The following is an 18,397-nucleotide window of genomic DNA, read 5'->3' on the forward strand; positions in this document are numbered from 1 at the left end:
TCGGAGATGAAAAACCACTTTTGTGAGTCAAGGCAAACTCATCCGCCAAGACTGCTGCATTTGCAAGGGACTCAACTTTCTGTTCGTTTAAATAGACAACAACCCACTCTGGCAGGCACCCCTTAAAATCCTCCAAAAGCAACAATTCCCAACTGTGCAAACTCCTTGACTTTGTGCTAGTCTGACACCACTTATCAAAAAGCAGACCTTTTTCACGCGTGAACTCCACATAAGTCTGGTTTTCCCCTCTCTCACACTGCCAAAATTTCTGATGGTACGCTTCAGGCACCAACTCAAAAGCACGCAACACAGTAGCTTTAACAACATCATAATCCAAGCTTTCAGTCGCTGAGAGGCTAGCACACACCTTCTGAGCCCTACCTACAAGCCTACATTGCAGCAGCAAGGCCCAAACTTCCTCTGGCCATTTCAAAGCATTAGCAACACGCTCAAAAGCAGCAAAAAACGAATCCACCTCAGTCTCAATAAAGGGTGGCACCAATTTAATGTGCTTACCCACATCAAAATCTTGATGGGGAGCCTGGGGGAGACCAGGTGTGAGTGGTGAAGGGGTGGGGCTACAAGGCTGGCATTCTAGCTCTAGCGCTCCCACCCTAAGGTGCATCGCTTCCACCTCCAACTTGCAATTACTCAGCTCCACTTCCTTAATGCGGAGCATCAGCTGGAGCTCCTCAGCTGACGTCCCCACCGCAGGAATAGGAGGAGCTACAGAAGAAGTGGTTACAGGAGGAGCAGTGGAAAGAGCAGGTAAAGGAGCTAGTGGCTCCACAACAGCTTTGCCTGCACCTATTGCAACCGCCACATCTGCCAATAGGCTCCTCTCACCCAAGGCCTCGGCGACAAGCTGCCGGAATTCGTCCTTCTTCACCACCAACGGTGTTTGCACATCAAAAAGGCTGTCAATAAGCAGGAAATCACCTTCCTACACTTATTCAACTGCTGCAAGATAGGCTTCTCAACGAACTTATCCAAATCAAACTCCATTGTGGCCAACAACACAAACCAGCCACCAAGAAATAGGCACACAAAGCAACAAACACTTATGCACTTACACAAACACCACAAAACACAAATGGGCAAGGACGAGCCCCCAATTATGTCAGACATCGGCCTAGGGGGCTGGAGTGCAAGACAAGGAAAACAAGAAAAAGACTGCAAAGAAGTAAATCACACAGCTACAGCTTTACAATGACTAGTCGTTTTATTAACTCGACAGGTAGAGAACGTCGGGGTGGGCATGGCCAAAACAACAAACAAACACACTAGAAATGAATCCGAACTGACTTACCTGTAGTGAGACAACCCCAAAAGAAAATACAAGTCTCTTACCTGTCTCCCTACAAAACACGAGAAAAAGGTTCTAAAAGAAACCTCTTCCCACCCCTACAGCTACCATGTCCAGATAGAAGTCTCTCTACCCTATTTTCACTGCAGCCTAGCTCTTCTCATTTCAGAAAACTCAGTCACACGGCACGAAGGAAGTAGGAGGGGGCTGCCGGCCCAGTCAGGTCCCAATTTGTAGCCGGCCTCATTCCATCTTCCACCAATGGTCAGCCTCCACCTGGAAACTTACATAACACAAACATTGCCTGGTGTGGCTAGTAACAGCACCACACGGCAACAATGACCTAGGTCATAACAGTGTACTTGCGTGTGTATGTGTGTCCTGTGATCAGCTTAAGAGAGTGTCCTTCCACCCAGTTAGGCGAAAGCTGACACAGGTGGCCTTGGAAAGATATGGGCAAAGAGAGCCATAACAGTCTCATTATCAAGGAGAAGAATTAGTTGTTGCTCTCAGTCAGCCAGCCTTGATGGTGGGTATCCACATAAGAGAAATTATGTTTTTGTTTAGTGCAAAGGGGCTGTTTCTAATTTTACAGCCGGTCTAAATGTCTTCCACTAGTCATCGGGTATGTCAATTTCCCGTTGAAGAGCCGTGAGCTTCTCCAAGATCTTTTCCATGTTGCGTTCAATAAGAACAGTCTGAGAACTCACAGCTCTTCCCATTGCCTGATCATAGCAGCTAGCCTTGTGGGGTTTTGAACAGCTGTAACCACTTTCTTCAATCTTCAATAACCCAGAGCTGAGCCAGCTCCGATCAGCAAGAACCCTGTTATCATGGTCCGAATAGGTATAAATAGGTATAAATCTTCTATGTCCTCAATCGACAGCCCCACCAGGCAAACGACGCGCCACTTCTGCCACCCATCCATCTTGTGTCCGGCAGGAAATGTCCCTCCGGGACAATCGGGCTCTTCTGAACCCAGGCTTGTTGAGAAAGCCTAGTTGAGAAAAGGGTGTCAATTACGTTGAGGAACCAGTTGATCGAATCCATATTGTTTAGGTTTTAGAGAACAAGACTGAGAGACTCTCTGAAGGTTAAAGTTACACGAGACTAGACAAGGATATGAGAAGCCAAGCAGGAAAGATACGTTGAGGGAGAGGGAGAGAGATATGTCCGCTTCCATTAGAGCCAAAGCAAGTTGGGGATATTTTGACATGACCACGTGTTAACTAGCAAGCTAAAATGGCTTCTGTCATCTGTATCCCAGGTGTCAGTCAGAAGCAGTAAACAGAACAGGGCAGCTACATCATGTAAGAACTTGAGAACTGAAACTGAAAATTTTATTGTGCTGAATTACAGAGAGACAGAGACAGGTGAGGTTTTGCATTTAGTCTTATCAGGCAACAGCTGGTCAAACAAAAGTATTGTAAATCTTTTATGGGGTTGCAAGGACGAGGACTTCTTTATTATGATCATGTACATTATAACTTTTATAGCATGCTAAGAGCACCATTTGCACCTTATTAAAAGCACATTATCCAGCACTTTAGTTAGCATTGCACCTTGAGCATAGATTTGCACACGAAGAACATTTGCACAGACAAGTTTAATTATTTAATGAATATTTATTGCATATTTTAAAATCAGTAGGTAGCCTTTTGGTCCTAGGTCCTGCACAGCTGCTCCTCAGGAACCAAGTCTGCCAGAGCTTATCATTATATTTTTACATGCTGTGGTGCCATTTCTGGGAGCATTTCAAGTTGCTATACATCAATACAACCATTATAGCCCAGCCTTTAATAATATGTATGCATTAAGTGCATAGTAACTACATAAATTGCAAAAAAGTGCAATGAACTACAAAGAAATTCAAAATCGGTTTTGTTTTTTTTACATATATTTCTAGTTAGAGAAATTTAAGCAGTTTATTCCTCAAAATTGTAAATACAAAAAAGTTGCACAAAATAGTTTCCAACCACAGGAAATTTATTTTCAGTGTCTTCGTAGTTTTATTTTTATTTTTTTGTGTCCCGTTTGGATCTTTAGCCATCAGAATTGTTGTCTTAAGGCCAAGAGAGATGCCAAGCGGACTTATTTTACCAAGTGGATCATCATGGCCTTGCCATATTGGTCCATTTGATTGACCTTTATTATAATTATGAATTTATTTTATTTTCGGTTGCTACAAACGGGACAGACATGACTGGGGGATAGGACAGGGAGAAAGAATGAAAGAAAGAGAGGGAGAGAAAGAAAACCAAAGGGGAGAAGAGACGGTGAGAAGGGGGGGAAGAAAGAAAAAAAACAAAAAAAACAAAAGACAAACAAAAAACAAACAAACAAACAAAACACCTGAGTCACCTGTATGGAGAAAAAAAACAGAAGAGAAAGCAAACAGCAAAGAGCAACATAATAAAAAAAAACAGCACCATCACAATAAACTAGCTAGCAGTAGATATCAGTAGATACTAAATAATAAACTATATTGTGCAGCACGCAAGATAGACAGCGCACAATGTGCTTTGAGGCAGCAGCCAAGAAAGCTGTAGTCCGCGTCTGTGAATACCCGTGTGTACACCTGTGTGCATACCTGTGTGGATCAGCATGCTTGTATTCCAAAGGTTTCTCCATGTAACAATCTGCTAGGGAGTGTGGGGGGGCCACAGCCCCGTCCTCCAGGGTATGAAGCAGGTATGGAGGAGATCAAAACTCCAGACATCCAGAGGCCCCCAGAACACAAGAGACCATGGAAGACCAACAGAGGGGCAGCCACGCCACTGTCCCAGTAAGAGCTGAGGAGAGTCCCAGATGAGGGTTCACTCAGCAGCCGCGGAGCAGAAGCCAGGGGGAGTTGCAATGACGCGCCCGTGAGCTCCGCCGGCAGCCAGCTGTGCCTGAGTGACCGAGCCCCAGGCCGAGAGGCCGGGGGCACCCCACCTCCGAAGTGGCCCGAGCGAGCCCCAGGCTCCAGGACCCGATAAGCGGCCGCCAAGGAGTGAGCCGGTGTGTACCTGGACGCCCACCCCCAGACACAAAGAACCACCAACGCACCGATACCTGAGGGAGTCCGCCACTGGCAGGGGAAGTGGTGGGTGGAGATAGGCCTCCAAACCTTGGAGGGCCTGAGATGTCCCCAGAGAGGTGGCGTCTGATACCCAACCTGACATATAGACACAGACATACAGGCACACACAGACACAAACATCCATTCCCCCCCTCATGCTCTCATACGTAGTTTTATTTTTGAGATACACCAATTTTTATATACTGCAGGAAAAACGAAAACAAATATTATAATGCAAATTTGCATAAATAACAGCATGTGCATCAAAATAAACTATTTCCAGCAGTGCAATTTGAGTCCTAAGCATCCCAGAAATGATACAGAAAAACATAAAGTCAAACATGACTTTTAAAAACACCAGTATAGGCTTATAAAGCTCTGAAGGTAACCCCCCCCCCCCTAAAAAAACCCCTACATTTTCTGTGAAAATGACGTCACTTCCGGTTTCGGGCAGGTAATGGCGATAGTTTGCGCTGGCGTCTATTCCAACATAGGAAGTGTTATGAACAGTTGATCAGATCAGCAAAGCGTGTTTCTGCTGCTGCAAGTGCTTTTTATGCAATTTTTATCAATTTTTGCAAAGCTATATGTGGAAGGAAACCGTGACCCTAGGACAAGCTGAATTAGTATTGGCCAATTGAAGCTTTCTGAAGCATAAATTGAAAAAGGATTCATTACTCAAAGCTTTTCAACACAGTCCTCTCTGGTGACAACTGATGGCCAAAATATGAAGAGCATCTTGAATCTACAAAATAAAACGAACTGCTTTATTATGATTGCCCACTCTACAGAGTGGAGTTCTGTTTGATAGTGGGCCACCGTTGTGTTGCTTTGAACATGTATTTTTTGGGGGGTGAAAAAAAATGTTGTATATTTGTTTAATAAATAATTTTGATCAATAAACTTTCCTTGTTTAAACATGCACCATGGTGTAGTATTTCTTTACTTCAAGGTTCTTTATTTGTCACATGCATAGTTATACAAGTATAACGCACAGTGAAATGTAACCTGACATGCTCCTCGACTTGTGCAAAAATGGGGGGGACCTCCAGGCCTGTAGTTATTAGGGGTGCAACGATACTCGTATCGATATTGAACCGTTCGATACAGTGCTTTCGGTTCGGTATGCATATGTATCGAACAATACAACATTTTTAATTTATTTTATCAACTTTCCTTCTGACGATGCTGTCTGTGTTGAGAGCTCAGTGGATCTGCGCTCGACAGTGCAGCCTAGGCGGAGTAGTCAAACGCAGATTCACTGAGCACAGGGCAAGCTAGCGAGACAGAAGTTAAGCTCTCCTTGCAACATGGCAAATTGAACCTCCCCCACCCTCATTCAGATCTGGCGTTTGGAACTATTTTGGTTTTCATGTGACATATGACCCTGAAGGTAAGCGTGTCATGGACTAAAGTAAAACAGTATGTTGGATGTGCCACGCAATGCTCAATTACATGGGTGGGAACTAGTGTGTTAGCGCAGTTAGCTCGTTAACGCGTTGGTCGTCCAGCCCCACGCACGGGGCGATCCGCGGTAGCTCGTTAACGGAGATTTGCCGTGTTGTGGCTTTAACGTCATTTCAACGAGATTAACGCTGACAGCACTAGTGGGAACACAACGTATATTACTGCACATTTACTCCGACAGCATCCAAGTGCAAAGACAAGTGGAAGCAGACAAAAACAATAAGCACGCATGCTACAAACTTTACCCGAGTCATTTAGACAGCCGTTAGCACATGATTCTCCTTATGGGGACCTGATATGTTTAATATGCTGCTGAGAATATAGCCCAGAAGAAGCGTATAGTATAGCTTTTATTTTTGAAAGAGCCGTTTCTCTGTAATAAACTCTCTTTTCCAAAGATGAGTGATTCCTCAATCAGATACAGGGCTCGCAAAATCGTTAGCCCGATGTCCCAGGGCTAGCGATTTTTCCAGTCGGGCTACCAAAATCTATCTCTGCCCTTCCCGTCAGGCTATCGTAGGAAGGGAAAATATATGTCAATGCTTTTGCATTCTTTTGGAAATGTAGCTGGGTAATTATGTCATTGGCATCGGTGAGCCACTGTCAATATGTGACATATTGAAATCGGTTTGAATTTGCGCTTGTTTTTTGCTTTCACTTTGCAATCGCGGCAACTGTGTATAGAGAGCAACAGTACTGATTGGTGAGTGACGATAATTTGCGCACCAATTCCTCTGACATCGTCTTATCAATCGTTAGCTTACTATGCAAACATGACAAGTGAAATCTCCCGCAGCTTAAACATGTGAGAGGTTGATCGCGCAGAGAATCGCTGAGCGTTATGTGAGTGCGTGTGTAAAAGTAGCAGGATATATATTTTAGTTCTGCTGAGCCAAATAAGACAGGTCAGGGTGAAGAAGTGACAGCCAAAGAAAAGCTTACCACAAAACGGAAAAGTTATGACAAATCAGACTATAAGGCAAAAAGAAAGTGCAGCTTTATGGTTTCATGGACAAAAGAATTTCTGTGGCTGCAATATGACAAGCTAAATAACCAGGGGTGCACATAAGTGGTCCGCAGGTGCGCATTCGCTGTCAAAATAAAAAACGCGCACAAGATAAGAAGTTGCAACGCATGTTTGCGTACATAAGATTTTCTGGAGGACAGACATTTGTTTAGAACTCTTAAAGATGTCGAACAAACTCTTTTAAGCAATTACTTTGGTGTTCCTCCACCTCCAAAGAAATGTCAGAAGGAGTCCGAACCACAAAAGAAGCTCGTATTCTCGGAAAAGTGGTTGCAGGAGGTGAGCTGGCTTCAAACAAATGATGAACGCACTGAGATGGGGTGCGGAATGTGCCGTGAAAATCCCACTCTAGCGGACAAAAACAGTGCCTTTTATATGGACGCAAACGCGCGTTGCAACTTCTTATCTGGTGCGCGTCTTTTATTTTGACAGCGAATGCTATTATTTTGATTAATGTTTTGTTTCCTTTACAATATTATACTTTAATGTATAATATTGTAAAGGAAACAAAACATCAATCAAAAAATTGCTCTTTTTTTTATTCGGGCTACTTAAATTTATTTTGGGCTACCAAAAACTGAAGAGTCCCTGCCCGAAGGGCTACCAGGGATTTTGAAATTTTGCAAGCCCTGTCAGATATATTTATTTTTTTATTACTTTTTTGTTTCAGCAACATTAAATTTAAAAACTGTACTTTTGAGTTAAAATATATATTTATAATTTTAATAAATGACAAATTAAAAAGGCATGAACATTTTTTTTGTATCGAAAAAATATCGAACCGTGACACCAAAGCAGAGCTGGGCGATAGAACGATAACGATATGTATCGCGATATAACTTTTACTCGATAGAGAAATTAAGCTATCGCGATAGACCTCGCCGCTCTTGTCCACTTAAAATAATAATAATAATAAAAAAAAAAAGGTCAGCCAATCCAAATTAAGTAGCGCAGAGCTGAACCAATCACAGCCGCAGCGTCACGTCGCGTGACTTGTTACGTACAGCACAAGTGCCAAGCCGCACGTGTGTTTGTTTGGGAAGCAGCCAGCGGGTAATGGAGGAAATGAGTGTGCCGACTAGAAAAATCAACCGAGCGTGACTGAAGAGAAAACAGATGATGGTTCCAATGCCGGAGAGGTTGTCGAACGGAAGAGCCATAGAATTTCCGTAGTGTGAAGGTATTTCGGCTATTTCAAGTCTGACAAAAAACAGAGTAGCGTGCACTGTAAATTGTGCCGAAAGCATGTCTGGAAATACAATAAACTGGTGCATGCGTCACACTGTGCGCCACTTTATTGTTTCGGTGAAATGAATTTCTACAATACTGTTACTGTTAATTCTACTCTCTGCAGTGTTTAAATGCTTACATATACACACAGTTACTGTCCGTCCACACATACGACTCGGTTCTGCTTCTATGCCCCAGCTTTGTTTACTTTTTCCCACCGAGGCTTCTAGACTTCTGATTGGCCAACATTTCTGCACGGTTAGGAATCTAGCACCACCTGCTGCTTTGGCATGTTCATAGCAGCGTTTTCCTTCATTTCTGCCTTTATGTGTGGACGGGATTATTTTTTAAAACGAAAACGGAAAATCTCCGTTTTCAAAAATACCCGTGTACGTGTGGACGTAGCCTCAGTCTCTGACTGGAAGCGCTAATTCGTCATTCGGCTTTTGTCAGACTAAAGTAACTGTTAAAACTGTTTGAAAAGCTAAGCTATACAACAAGGAGAGATTGAGAATTTCCTTTTAGTTCTCAGTTTATTTGATATTGACAAAAGTTAGTCAGTTTTGTCTGTTCTTCTGTAAAACAAACTAAGATTTATTTTTAGAATTAATATTTTGTTTCTAAGTGGAATTGACAATTTAGTCTGTTTCGTTTGTTCTACTTTGAAACTTAAACGCTTTAGCGGCTGCCTTTTGTGTAGTTTGCAAGTTTGCCTTTATTTATCTGAAAAAGTCTCATGTTCCTTAAGTACATCTACCCTGTTGAACTTATTATGGGAAATAAATATTTAAATAAAAACAAGCTGCTGATTATTTCACATTTTACTTGTGAGCAACGGCACATTTAAATCTTACAAATATAGTTATTTGGCTTATATCGTGATAGATATCGTTATCGCCTGAAATGAAACAAACATATCGTGATATGAAAAAATCTCATATCGCCCAGCTCTACACCAAAGTATCGAACCGAACCGAACTGTGAATTTTGTGTATCGTTGCACCCCTAGTAGTTATGTTCATTAGTAGTTAGAGCCCCTCCTTATTCTTCTTCTTTGGTGCAAGTGTTCAATATTAAATAAATAAATAAATAGGTCAAGATGAAATAAATAACTATGTGAATAAATAAGACACAAATATGTAATGTGAGAATTATATTGTGAAATAATGGAACACATTTTGAAAAAAATGCTCATTATTGTGAAATATATTGCATTCTGCTATATAAATTTACTTAATTATTGTGAAATATTATTTCATGGTCATTATTTTCACAATAACAGAGATTATTCCTGAGGCATTTTATTTATTTCCAGCCGTTTTTATTCCAAAATGACCTTTTTTCAAAGTCAGTCTTTATTTCAAAATCCCGTTTTTCCCGATGGTCTATTTATTTCATAATGCGACTTTTCAGCAGAATGACTTTGTCTGTCAATCAATGTAAGTGGGCTGGACCTTTGCACCTACTGGCTTATCGTTTACCATCGACTAGTTTTCCTGGATACCTGCTCCGCGGACGGCTGCTACAGCTAGCAACAGCGTCCTAGGTCAAAAGTCACGGAGGATGGCGGACTGGTGTGAATTTCAGTCAGTTCTGCTCATTTACGCAAATCAGAGAGAGGGATCATTTACCAGTAGATACTGTTTTGAGTCGTTTAGATGATGTTTCTGAAATGCCTGGATGATAATTGCTCTTCAAGATGTTAGCATCGATGACAACATTGTCGAAAGTTTAAGATCAATTCAGCACCGTGTTCGTTTGGAATACGCCGAGGAAGAACAGTCTTCAAATGTTGGTCGTCCACGTCCACGTTTTCTGTGTCTCCGAGCACAATTAGGAGGAAAATGATGGAGGAAGGTCTAAAGTAAGTTTATGCTGTAATTGAGCACCTGTGTGATTCTGTACACTATGGGGCGCCGTTTGTAAACTGAAACATGCCGAAATTAACAGCAACATTTTTCCACATTTAGCTCTAAATCTTACAAAAACATGTTTTTTCGAGTCATTTTTTACAACATTTAGTAAAACATTTGTAACTTTTTATATTTAAAACAGGATGTTAAATGTTAAATCTAAATGCTAAATGTTAAATCTAAATGCTAAATGTTAAATCTAAATGTTAAATCTAAATGTTATATATAAATCTAAATGTTATATATAAATCTAAATGTTAAATCTAAATGTTAAATGTTAAATGTTAAATCTAAATGTTACGGTAAACTAAATATTTAGCTAATATGCAAATTTATTGTACGGGTCAACGGAAATACCAATATGAAAGCTTCAAGAAAACCTCCCACGCTAAAGTGTGCCGGTCGTGGTCAGGTTCTGTGTTTGCTCTCCTCTCACGGTCACTTTTGACTGCCATGAGCTGCTTCAACTATTCCCTACCAGCATGTCCAGCGATTTAGCTGAAAACATTGGAAGAGCCGTTTTTTCGTCCAGCCAACGATTCAGCGGTAGTGCACCCTCGACCTCACAAACGACGCAGCACTTGGTAAGTTTATTGTATAGCATTTTGGACGGGTTGATAGCAGTGTTAGCAAAACTAGCAAAGCTAAATTACTTAGCTAGTCCTCAATTATTTCATTTGGTAGGCAGCAGACAGAGATCGAACATCATACAACTCTATTTATTTATTTGGTAGGTAGGTAACAGTCGTTCTTGATGTAAATGTTTCCTTAGAAATCCAGCAATGCACCTGGACCAAGTAGACCTGCCGTCTCCACTGGGATACCATACTGCTCGGTAGGCCTTCTTACACATATCATTTAATTTATTTATCATGAAATTTCCCCTTGTGGGACTAATAAAGGTATGTTATCTTATCTTAGCTGACTGGTTTTGATATACAGTCAGGTTCATAAATATTTGGATACAGACACATTTTCTAATGTTGCTTCTGTACATTACCAGAATGAATTAAAAATGAAACTACTCCAATGCAGTTGAAGTGCAGACTTTAAGTTTTAATTCAGTGGGTTGGACTAAATGAATGCATAAAAATGTGAGGGGGAAAAATTAATTTGTAAACACAGTCCATATCAGAGGCTCTAAAGTAATTAGACAAATTAAATAACTGAAAATAAAATGATCATTTCTATTAGTTTATTCAAAACCCTTTGTTGGCAATGACAGCCTGAAGTCTTGAAGTCATGGAGACCACCAGATGCTGGCATTCCTCCTTACTAAGGCTCTGCCAGGCCTTTACTGCATTGACTTTCAGTTGCTGTTTGTTTGTGGGCCTTTCTGTCCTAAATTTAGTCTTCAACAACTGAAATGTATGCTCAATTGGGTTAAAATCCAGTGACTGACTTGGCCATTCAAGAATATTCTACTTCTTTACTTTATTAAAGTCATGGGGTGCTTGGACTGTATGTTTTGGGTCATCTTCCACCTTTATTATGAAATGCTGCCCAATCAATGTGACTACTTTTAGCTGGACTTAAGCAGACAAGTATGTCTCTGAACACATTCAGCTGCTTCAGTCCTGTGTCACATATTCAGTAAACACTACCAGACTTGAAGAGGCAATTCAGCGTAGCCTCCTAGAAGAGTCTGATAGACAGAGTGAAGTTCATATTTCAAGGTAAGATTTGAAAGTAACCTTTGATAATTGAATATCTTATTTGCATCTTTACTTGCATCATTTTTTTGCAGTTACACAATTACAAAGGTTTACATTTACATTACATTTCTGACTAATTTAATATGGACTATCACAACATAATTATCTGTTGTAACTCTATGCACTTGAGTCAAATGTACAGCAAATTTCCATTTTTCCCCAAGATCTGTTTGTCATTGTCCCTTTTTTATATAGGTCTTTTAAGAAGCTCAGCAAAGAAGAAATTGAAGGTCTTCTTAGAGCTCATAGTGAGAAAGTCATTACACCAGGAACAAGACAACTCCATATCAGTCGAGCCAATGTGTGGTCGACTGCTTTGCGTCAGTTCAAGAGACCCAAGTTTGCAGAAAGCTGTGAGATGCTTTATGTCACATTTGCAAGCGATGAACATGATACAGAGGAAGATGCTGCTGACCTTGGGGGGCCAAGGCGGGAGTTTTTCCGTTTACTGGTGAAGGCCATCTTTCAGAACAGTGGTGCTTTTGAAGGTAATATGATTTCATAGACAAACTAACTAACTTACTTACTCAAGGCCTAAAGGCTTGTTGACGACACTCGTTTTTATAATGTTACAAACGCAACAACCACCTGATCTGAACATTGTTTGACAGAACATTAACAAGTTAATAAATGACTACAGATAATAAATCTGTTATGTTCTGTGTGTCTGAGACAGTAAAAAAAAAGTAATACATTTTTGTCTGTCAATCTCAAGATATCAGTTTGGGGTCTGTACAGAATATACTTTTTTGTGTGTTATTTTTCAGCTACACCAAATGGATGCACACTGAAATTTAACATCCTAGACTTGCAAAATGGAGTATATCGAACCATTGGCAGGATGTTGTCCACGATAATAGTGCAAGGTGGAGAAGCACCTGCCTTTCTCTCTCCACATGTAGTAGACTACATTGTGTCAGGAGACATTCTTCAAGTACACCTAACACCGGATAATATAGGTGACCCAGAGTTAATAGAGAATCTGAAAAAGGTGAATTACAATATTATAACAACAATATTGTAATATTTCCTATATTCACAAGTCTTCTGGGCTTCTTTTATACTATATAATAAATACACTTTTGGTTATTAGAGGCAATTCCATGTATTATATTTTCAATTTGTTTCCTTTTTGTTAAAAAAAAAAATTATTGGTGAAATACAGCCAAATAAACCAAAAAAACCCCGTTTCGAGTCCATTTTAAAATGAACCATCTGCAGTATTTGTGTACACTGGTAAAAAAAACAAACATTTAAAGTGTTTTTCTTAAATATTTAGGTTGTAAATGCAACAACTCAACATGATTTGGAGGAAGCAGTCAGCTGCTGCGACTCATGGCGATATCAAGTTGAAGGTCTTCCCCTCACAGTCACCATGGCCAATAAAGATCTGTTCGTGAAAAATGCAGCTCTATACCTTGCAGTTCTGCAACGGCAAAGCTGTTTCGATCAACTAACTGATGGCTTGTCCTACTATGGAGTGAGATTTATTTTTTTTCTGTATCAATTGGTCATTATTTTATAATCATTTAGAGTGAGCTACTTTTTGTATTTAAAACGGGAATTTAACCATTATTTAAACTTTTCTGTCTAGATTTTATCACTCCTGAGAGAGAACCCCAGTTTGCGCGTTCTGCTTGACCTATCGGGGGAGGACAAAGATCTGACAGCCAGTTTAATTGCTGGGGTTCTCAGGCCAAGCTATTCTGTCCTTGGGAGCAACAGAAGAGTTAGAGAGGAGCTGATGGTGGTCAAATTTCGGGAATTTCTCCAGTGTGTCGAAAGTAAGCAGAAATTCACATAATGTAGTCTGGCCATGAAACAATTCGGGACACTAAAGTAAAACTTTTTATGTCACATGCGCACACACAAAACAGGAATAAAGATGTATGATAGCTTACAACTGACAAGCAAGGCAAAGACAAAACCTCTGTATTTTTTATAAAAACATTAGCCATCATTTAGTTGTTAGCTCAAGCTTTAATTATTTTAGTGTCCCCAGGTTAAGGTTTTAGATAAAGAGCTGAGAGACTCACTTGGAGAAAGGACTCTTATCAAGGATGAAGAGGCATTTGTGAAAGCTTTGAGGCCTGGTCACATCTTGGCTTTTTCCACCGGGAGCAGCAAGGTTCCAGCCATAGGTTTTCAACCAGCTCCTAAAATAACATTCATTCACGATGAAAGCAAACATCTCCCGATTGCACACACATGTGCAAATGAGCTTCAGTTTTTTGTGAATGAAACAACAATGGCTGATGATGATGCTTTTCATTACTGCTTCTTAGTAGCACTCATGAATGGAGCTTTATTCAGCACCATCTAAACATGTTCCAAAAAAGTGAAATTAAAATGGTGGGTTTGTTAACTTTAATCCTGTTCATTAGTTGTAGTTTCAAGTAACTTTGCTTCTTGCAAGATAGTTGAAATAAATTCTGACTGCATTTAATGTTGAAATGTAATAATTTTCAAAGCTTCAATAGATTTATAAAAATGCTAACTCTGTATTTTCAACAACAAATCAATAAAGTCACTGGTGTAATACAATTAATAATTTTATTAAGCTTTTTCTTTTTTTAAACAAGGACATTTCAAAACAGTTTATGCACAGAGTATACTAAACATGCTTTGTAGAACAGGCCAGGATTACTTGGACATCTAACAGCAACATTTATTAAGACTATTGTAACTTTACAATGATTAGCACAATACTGTAGATAATCTTGTGAATTGATTTAAAGACTGACTGTTCCGTGTTGATAATTTTCACTGTTATACTGTATTACAGTGTGAATTTGATCTTTACTGCAATCTGAATAACTGGTTTTACCCATAAACTAAAAGTGGTTGTAGCCTTCTGAATAGCCTATGAGTCACTGTCAGTCATTAACTCTGAGTCCTTATGTGGCAGGAGGCATCACTGCTAGAGGGGAGGGGCTTCTGCAGTAGTACAAAAAACGCATTTGCTGTACAGCATTTAAGAATACTAAGTATTCTGTCCCTCCTGTTATTTCTAAGGTATGTTTTTTATAAGTTTGTTATATGGCGGGTCATAATCATTCGTTCTGTAATTAACTGTTGCAACATGTCAGAAAAGATGTTTATTCCTGATCTTGTCTGGGCAAAGCCTGCCATCTAGTGGGTTGACAGGGTAGCACCATGTTAGAGCGCAAGCAGTGGTTTTCTCCCAGCACTCGACAGGGAAGGTCCATTTGGCTGTGTCTCTGTAAATTCCTGCATCTGACGCCCTTGAAAAGGCATAATCTGTAAGTGTGGCAAAACGGTTTATTGTTCCCACTTATTAGTACCTTGTTCAGCAAAGTAATGAGCTTCTTGTGTGTTTAGCGAGTTTGTTACATTACTAGCACAAGCTAGCTGTTAGCCCTTTGTTTAGCCTGCTAACATGAAGCATACCAGCATGTGGTGTTAGCTGTATTTCTTACCATCTCTGTATCTCTTGATTGTGTAGTGACTGTTTACATAAGTCAACAATAGTTAATGTAATCTTTGTGTATTTGTATGGAGAGTGAATACACTGTATTCTGTTTATGTTATTACAGTTTTACAAAAAAGGAAAATAAGGATCAGTAAAGCTCTGAAGAATGCCACGCGGTCTCCTGAGTGTTTACTGAAGCCATTTAATGTTTAGCTCACTGCATAAGCTGGATAGAGACGTTCAGCTGAGGGCAGAAGACTAAGTGTCATCACTCTTTAGAACATCACTGGTATCCTGTGGTTGAGGTCACACATTTACAAGTTTGTTAAAAATATACTGCTGTGTTCGTTGAAACAATGTTTTACCATTATTGTTGTCTTCTTCGAAAGGGTGAATGCTTGTATATAGCTCTTGTAAATCGCTGTCATTTAATGGGACAAACCTACTTTCAGAGTTTGACAAGGAGGGTATGGAGACCTCTGCTGTAGAAAGTTCTGGGTTGTGACGATGAGACACATGAGTTCCGCAGGAAAAAAGCTGGATGGGAGTTCTATTACCTTCAGTGGAAATAGAGTGATTGTTACAGTGGGGCAAAAAAGTATTTAGTCAGCCACCGATTGTGCAAGTTCCCCCACCTAATATTCAATTTGCACCAGAGGTACACTTCAACTGTGAGAGACAGAATGTGAAAAAAAAAATCCATGAATCCACATGGTAGGATTTGTAAAGAATTTATTCGTAAATCAGGGTGGAAAATAAGTATTTGGTCAATAACAAAAATACAACTCAATACTTTGTATCATAACCTTTGTTGGCAATAACAGAGGTCAAACGTTTACTATAGGTCTTTAGCAGGTTTGCACACACAGTAGCTGGTATTTTGGCCCATTCCTCCATGCAGATCTTCTCGAGAGCAGTGATGTTTTGGGGCTGTCGCCGAGCAACACGGACTTTCAACTCCCGCCACAGATTTTCTATGGGGTTGAGGTCTGGAGACTGGCTAGGCCACTCCAGGACTTTCAAATGCTTCTTACGGAGCCACTCCTTTGTTGCCCGGGCGGTGTGTTTTGGATCATTGTCATGTTGGAAGACCCAGCCGCGTTTCATCTTCAAAGTTCTCAGCGATGGAAGGTGGTTTTGGCTCAAAATCTCACGATACATGGCCTCATTCATTCTGTCCTTAACACGGATCAGTCGTCCTGTCCCCTTGGCAGAAAAACAGCCCCATAGCATGATGTTTCCACCCCCATGCTTCACAGTAGGTGTGGTGTTCTTGGGATGCAACTCAGTATTCTTCTTCCTCAAAACACGACGAGTTGAGTTTATACCAAAAAGTTCTACTTTGGTTTCATCTGACCACATGACATTCTCCCAATCCTCTGCTGTATCATCCATGTGCTCTCTGGCAAACTTCAGACGGGCCTGGACATGCACTGGCTTCAGCAGCGGAACACGTCTGGCACTGCGGGATTTGATTCCCTGCCGTTGTAGTGTGTTACTGATGGTGACCTTTGTTACTTTGGTCCCAGCTCTCTGCAGGTCATTCACCAGGTCCCCCCGTGTGGTTCTGGGATCTTTGCTCACCGTTCTCATGATCATTTTGACCCCACGGGATGAGATCTTGCGTGGAGCCCCAGATCGTGGGAGATTATCAGTGGTCTTGTATGTCTTCCATTTTCTGATGATTGCTCCCACAGTTGATTTTTTTCACACCAAGCTGCTTGCCTATTGTAGATTCACTCTTCCCAGTCTGGTGCAGGTCTACAATACTTTTCCTGGTGTCCTTCGAAAGCTCTTTGGTCTTGGCCATGGCGGAGTTTGGAGTCTGACTGTTTGAGGCTGTGGACAGGTGTCTTTTATACAGATGATGAGTTCAAACAGGTGCCATTCATACAGGTAACGAGTGGGGGACAGAAAAGCGTCTTACAGAAGACGTTACAGGTCTGTGAGAGCCAGAGATTTTCCATGTTTGAGGTGACCAAATACTTATTTTCCACCCTGATTTACGAATAAATTCTTTACAAATCCTACCATGTGGATTCATGGATTTTTTTTTTTCACATTCTGTCTCTCACAGTTGACGTGTACCTCTGGTGCAAATTACTGACCTCTGTCATCATTTTAGGTGGGGGAACTTGCACAATCGGTGGCTGACTAAATACTTTTTTGCCCCACTGTACTTGGTGGGTGGAAGCATCAAAGAATGACGTCTGTTTTTAAGAGTGGCAAATCGGTCAATCACTCTGTTGTGACTCAGATGCTGAAGCATGTCTTTTTCAATAGACATGACTGCAAGACTGAAGTCTTTTCTGACCCATTGTTTGACGTAGCCAGGAGTGCAGCCGATGGAGTGCACTAAAGGACCTTTCGCACGAGCAGTTGCTGACAGGCAGTGTTAGGGCAACTTGTATGGTTGCCTTCAGAGGGGGAAACCTGGAGGGAAACCAAGGAGGTTGTACACAGACAACATATTTTTGGGTGGACATACAGCCTCTGTTTTCCGGGTAAGAAAGTTTCTGGCCACCAGAACCTCCTCTTTTTTCAGGTCAAGTCTGTAGTGCTTTGCAAGTTCATTCAAGTGTGGTTCACTCAAGAAGTTCTCAGATTTAGGACTGTATGCCTGGATGCCTTTTAGCAGCCCTGCATCTACACTGCAAAATCTTTGATCAAGCTCGCCAACCATCCGATCCACACAAGGGAAAAGTAACTCTCTTTTTAATGTGTCTGAGTTGTTCAATTCAGTGCGTGAACCCACAGTTGCCTCCAGGACAAAATCCTCCATTTTCCTCTGCTTGTGCCTTGTCTTGGCACCTGGTTCAGGGATACTGTGGGTGTTACACAGGGCCTTGGTTTTCTCATACAGCTCTGTAGCAAATGCATCTGAGTGTTTGCCCTTAAGTGTGTCTCACACACAGCTTGTTTGCAGATAAAAGCTTCTGCCAGGTCTAAAGTCTCTTTCTGCAGGAATTTGTGGAGTCCTTCGGTTACAGACAGAATCGACTGAAACATCAGTAGTGCATAGACTGCTGAGAACTTGTATAGCTTTGCTCTGAGACCAACAGCTATGGGGGATCCAATTGCAGATAGGCACTCCAAAATAGCAGGCAATGTCTCAAGAACTGCACTGATTGATCGCAACTGACATGCCCAGCGAGTGTTTGAAAGTTGCACAAGCTCAGTTTTTGTCAATCCAAGCTTTGCCTGAGTCTCCATGAACTTATGATGATTGACTAGGGAGGTGC

At 41.0% G+C, this 18,397-nt stretch overlaps 1 protein-coding gene across 1 annotated transcript; it reads left to right on the forward strand.

The window, feature by feature from the left end:
- Positions 1–668: 668 nt before the first annotated feature.
- Positions 669–14,045, forward strand: LOC146645556 (G2/M phase-specific E3 ubiquitin-protein ligase-like). Its single transcript, XM_085392584.1, has 7 exons — positions 669–768; positions 11,602–11,683; positions 11,918–12,210; positions 12,490–12,713; positions 13,002–13,202; positions 13,317–13,506; positions 13,738–14,045. Exons 1-7 carry the CDS (start codon positions 669–671, stop codon positions 14,043–14,045), a joined length of 1,398 nt encoding a protein of 465 aa, XP_085248710.1.
- Positions 14,046–18,397: the final 4,352 nt, after the last annotated feature.

This window comes from Rhamphochromis longiceps, linkage group LG20, assembly GCF_057381845.1.
Source record: "Rhamphochromis longiceps isolate RC_006_pf linkage group LG20, R_longiceps_female_GT1.1, whole genome shotgun sequence".
Classification (NCBI taxonomy): domain Eukaryota; kingdom Metazoa; phylum Chordata; class Actinopteri; order Cichliformes; family Cichlidae; genus Rhamphochromis; species Rhamphochromis longiceps.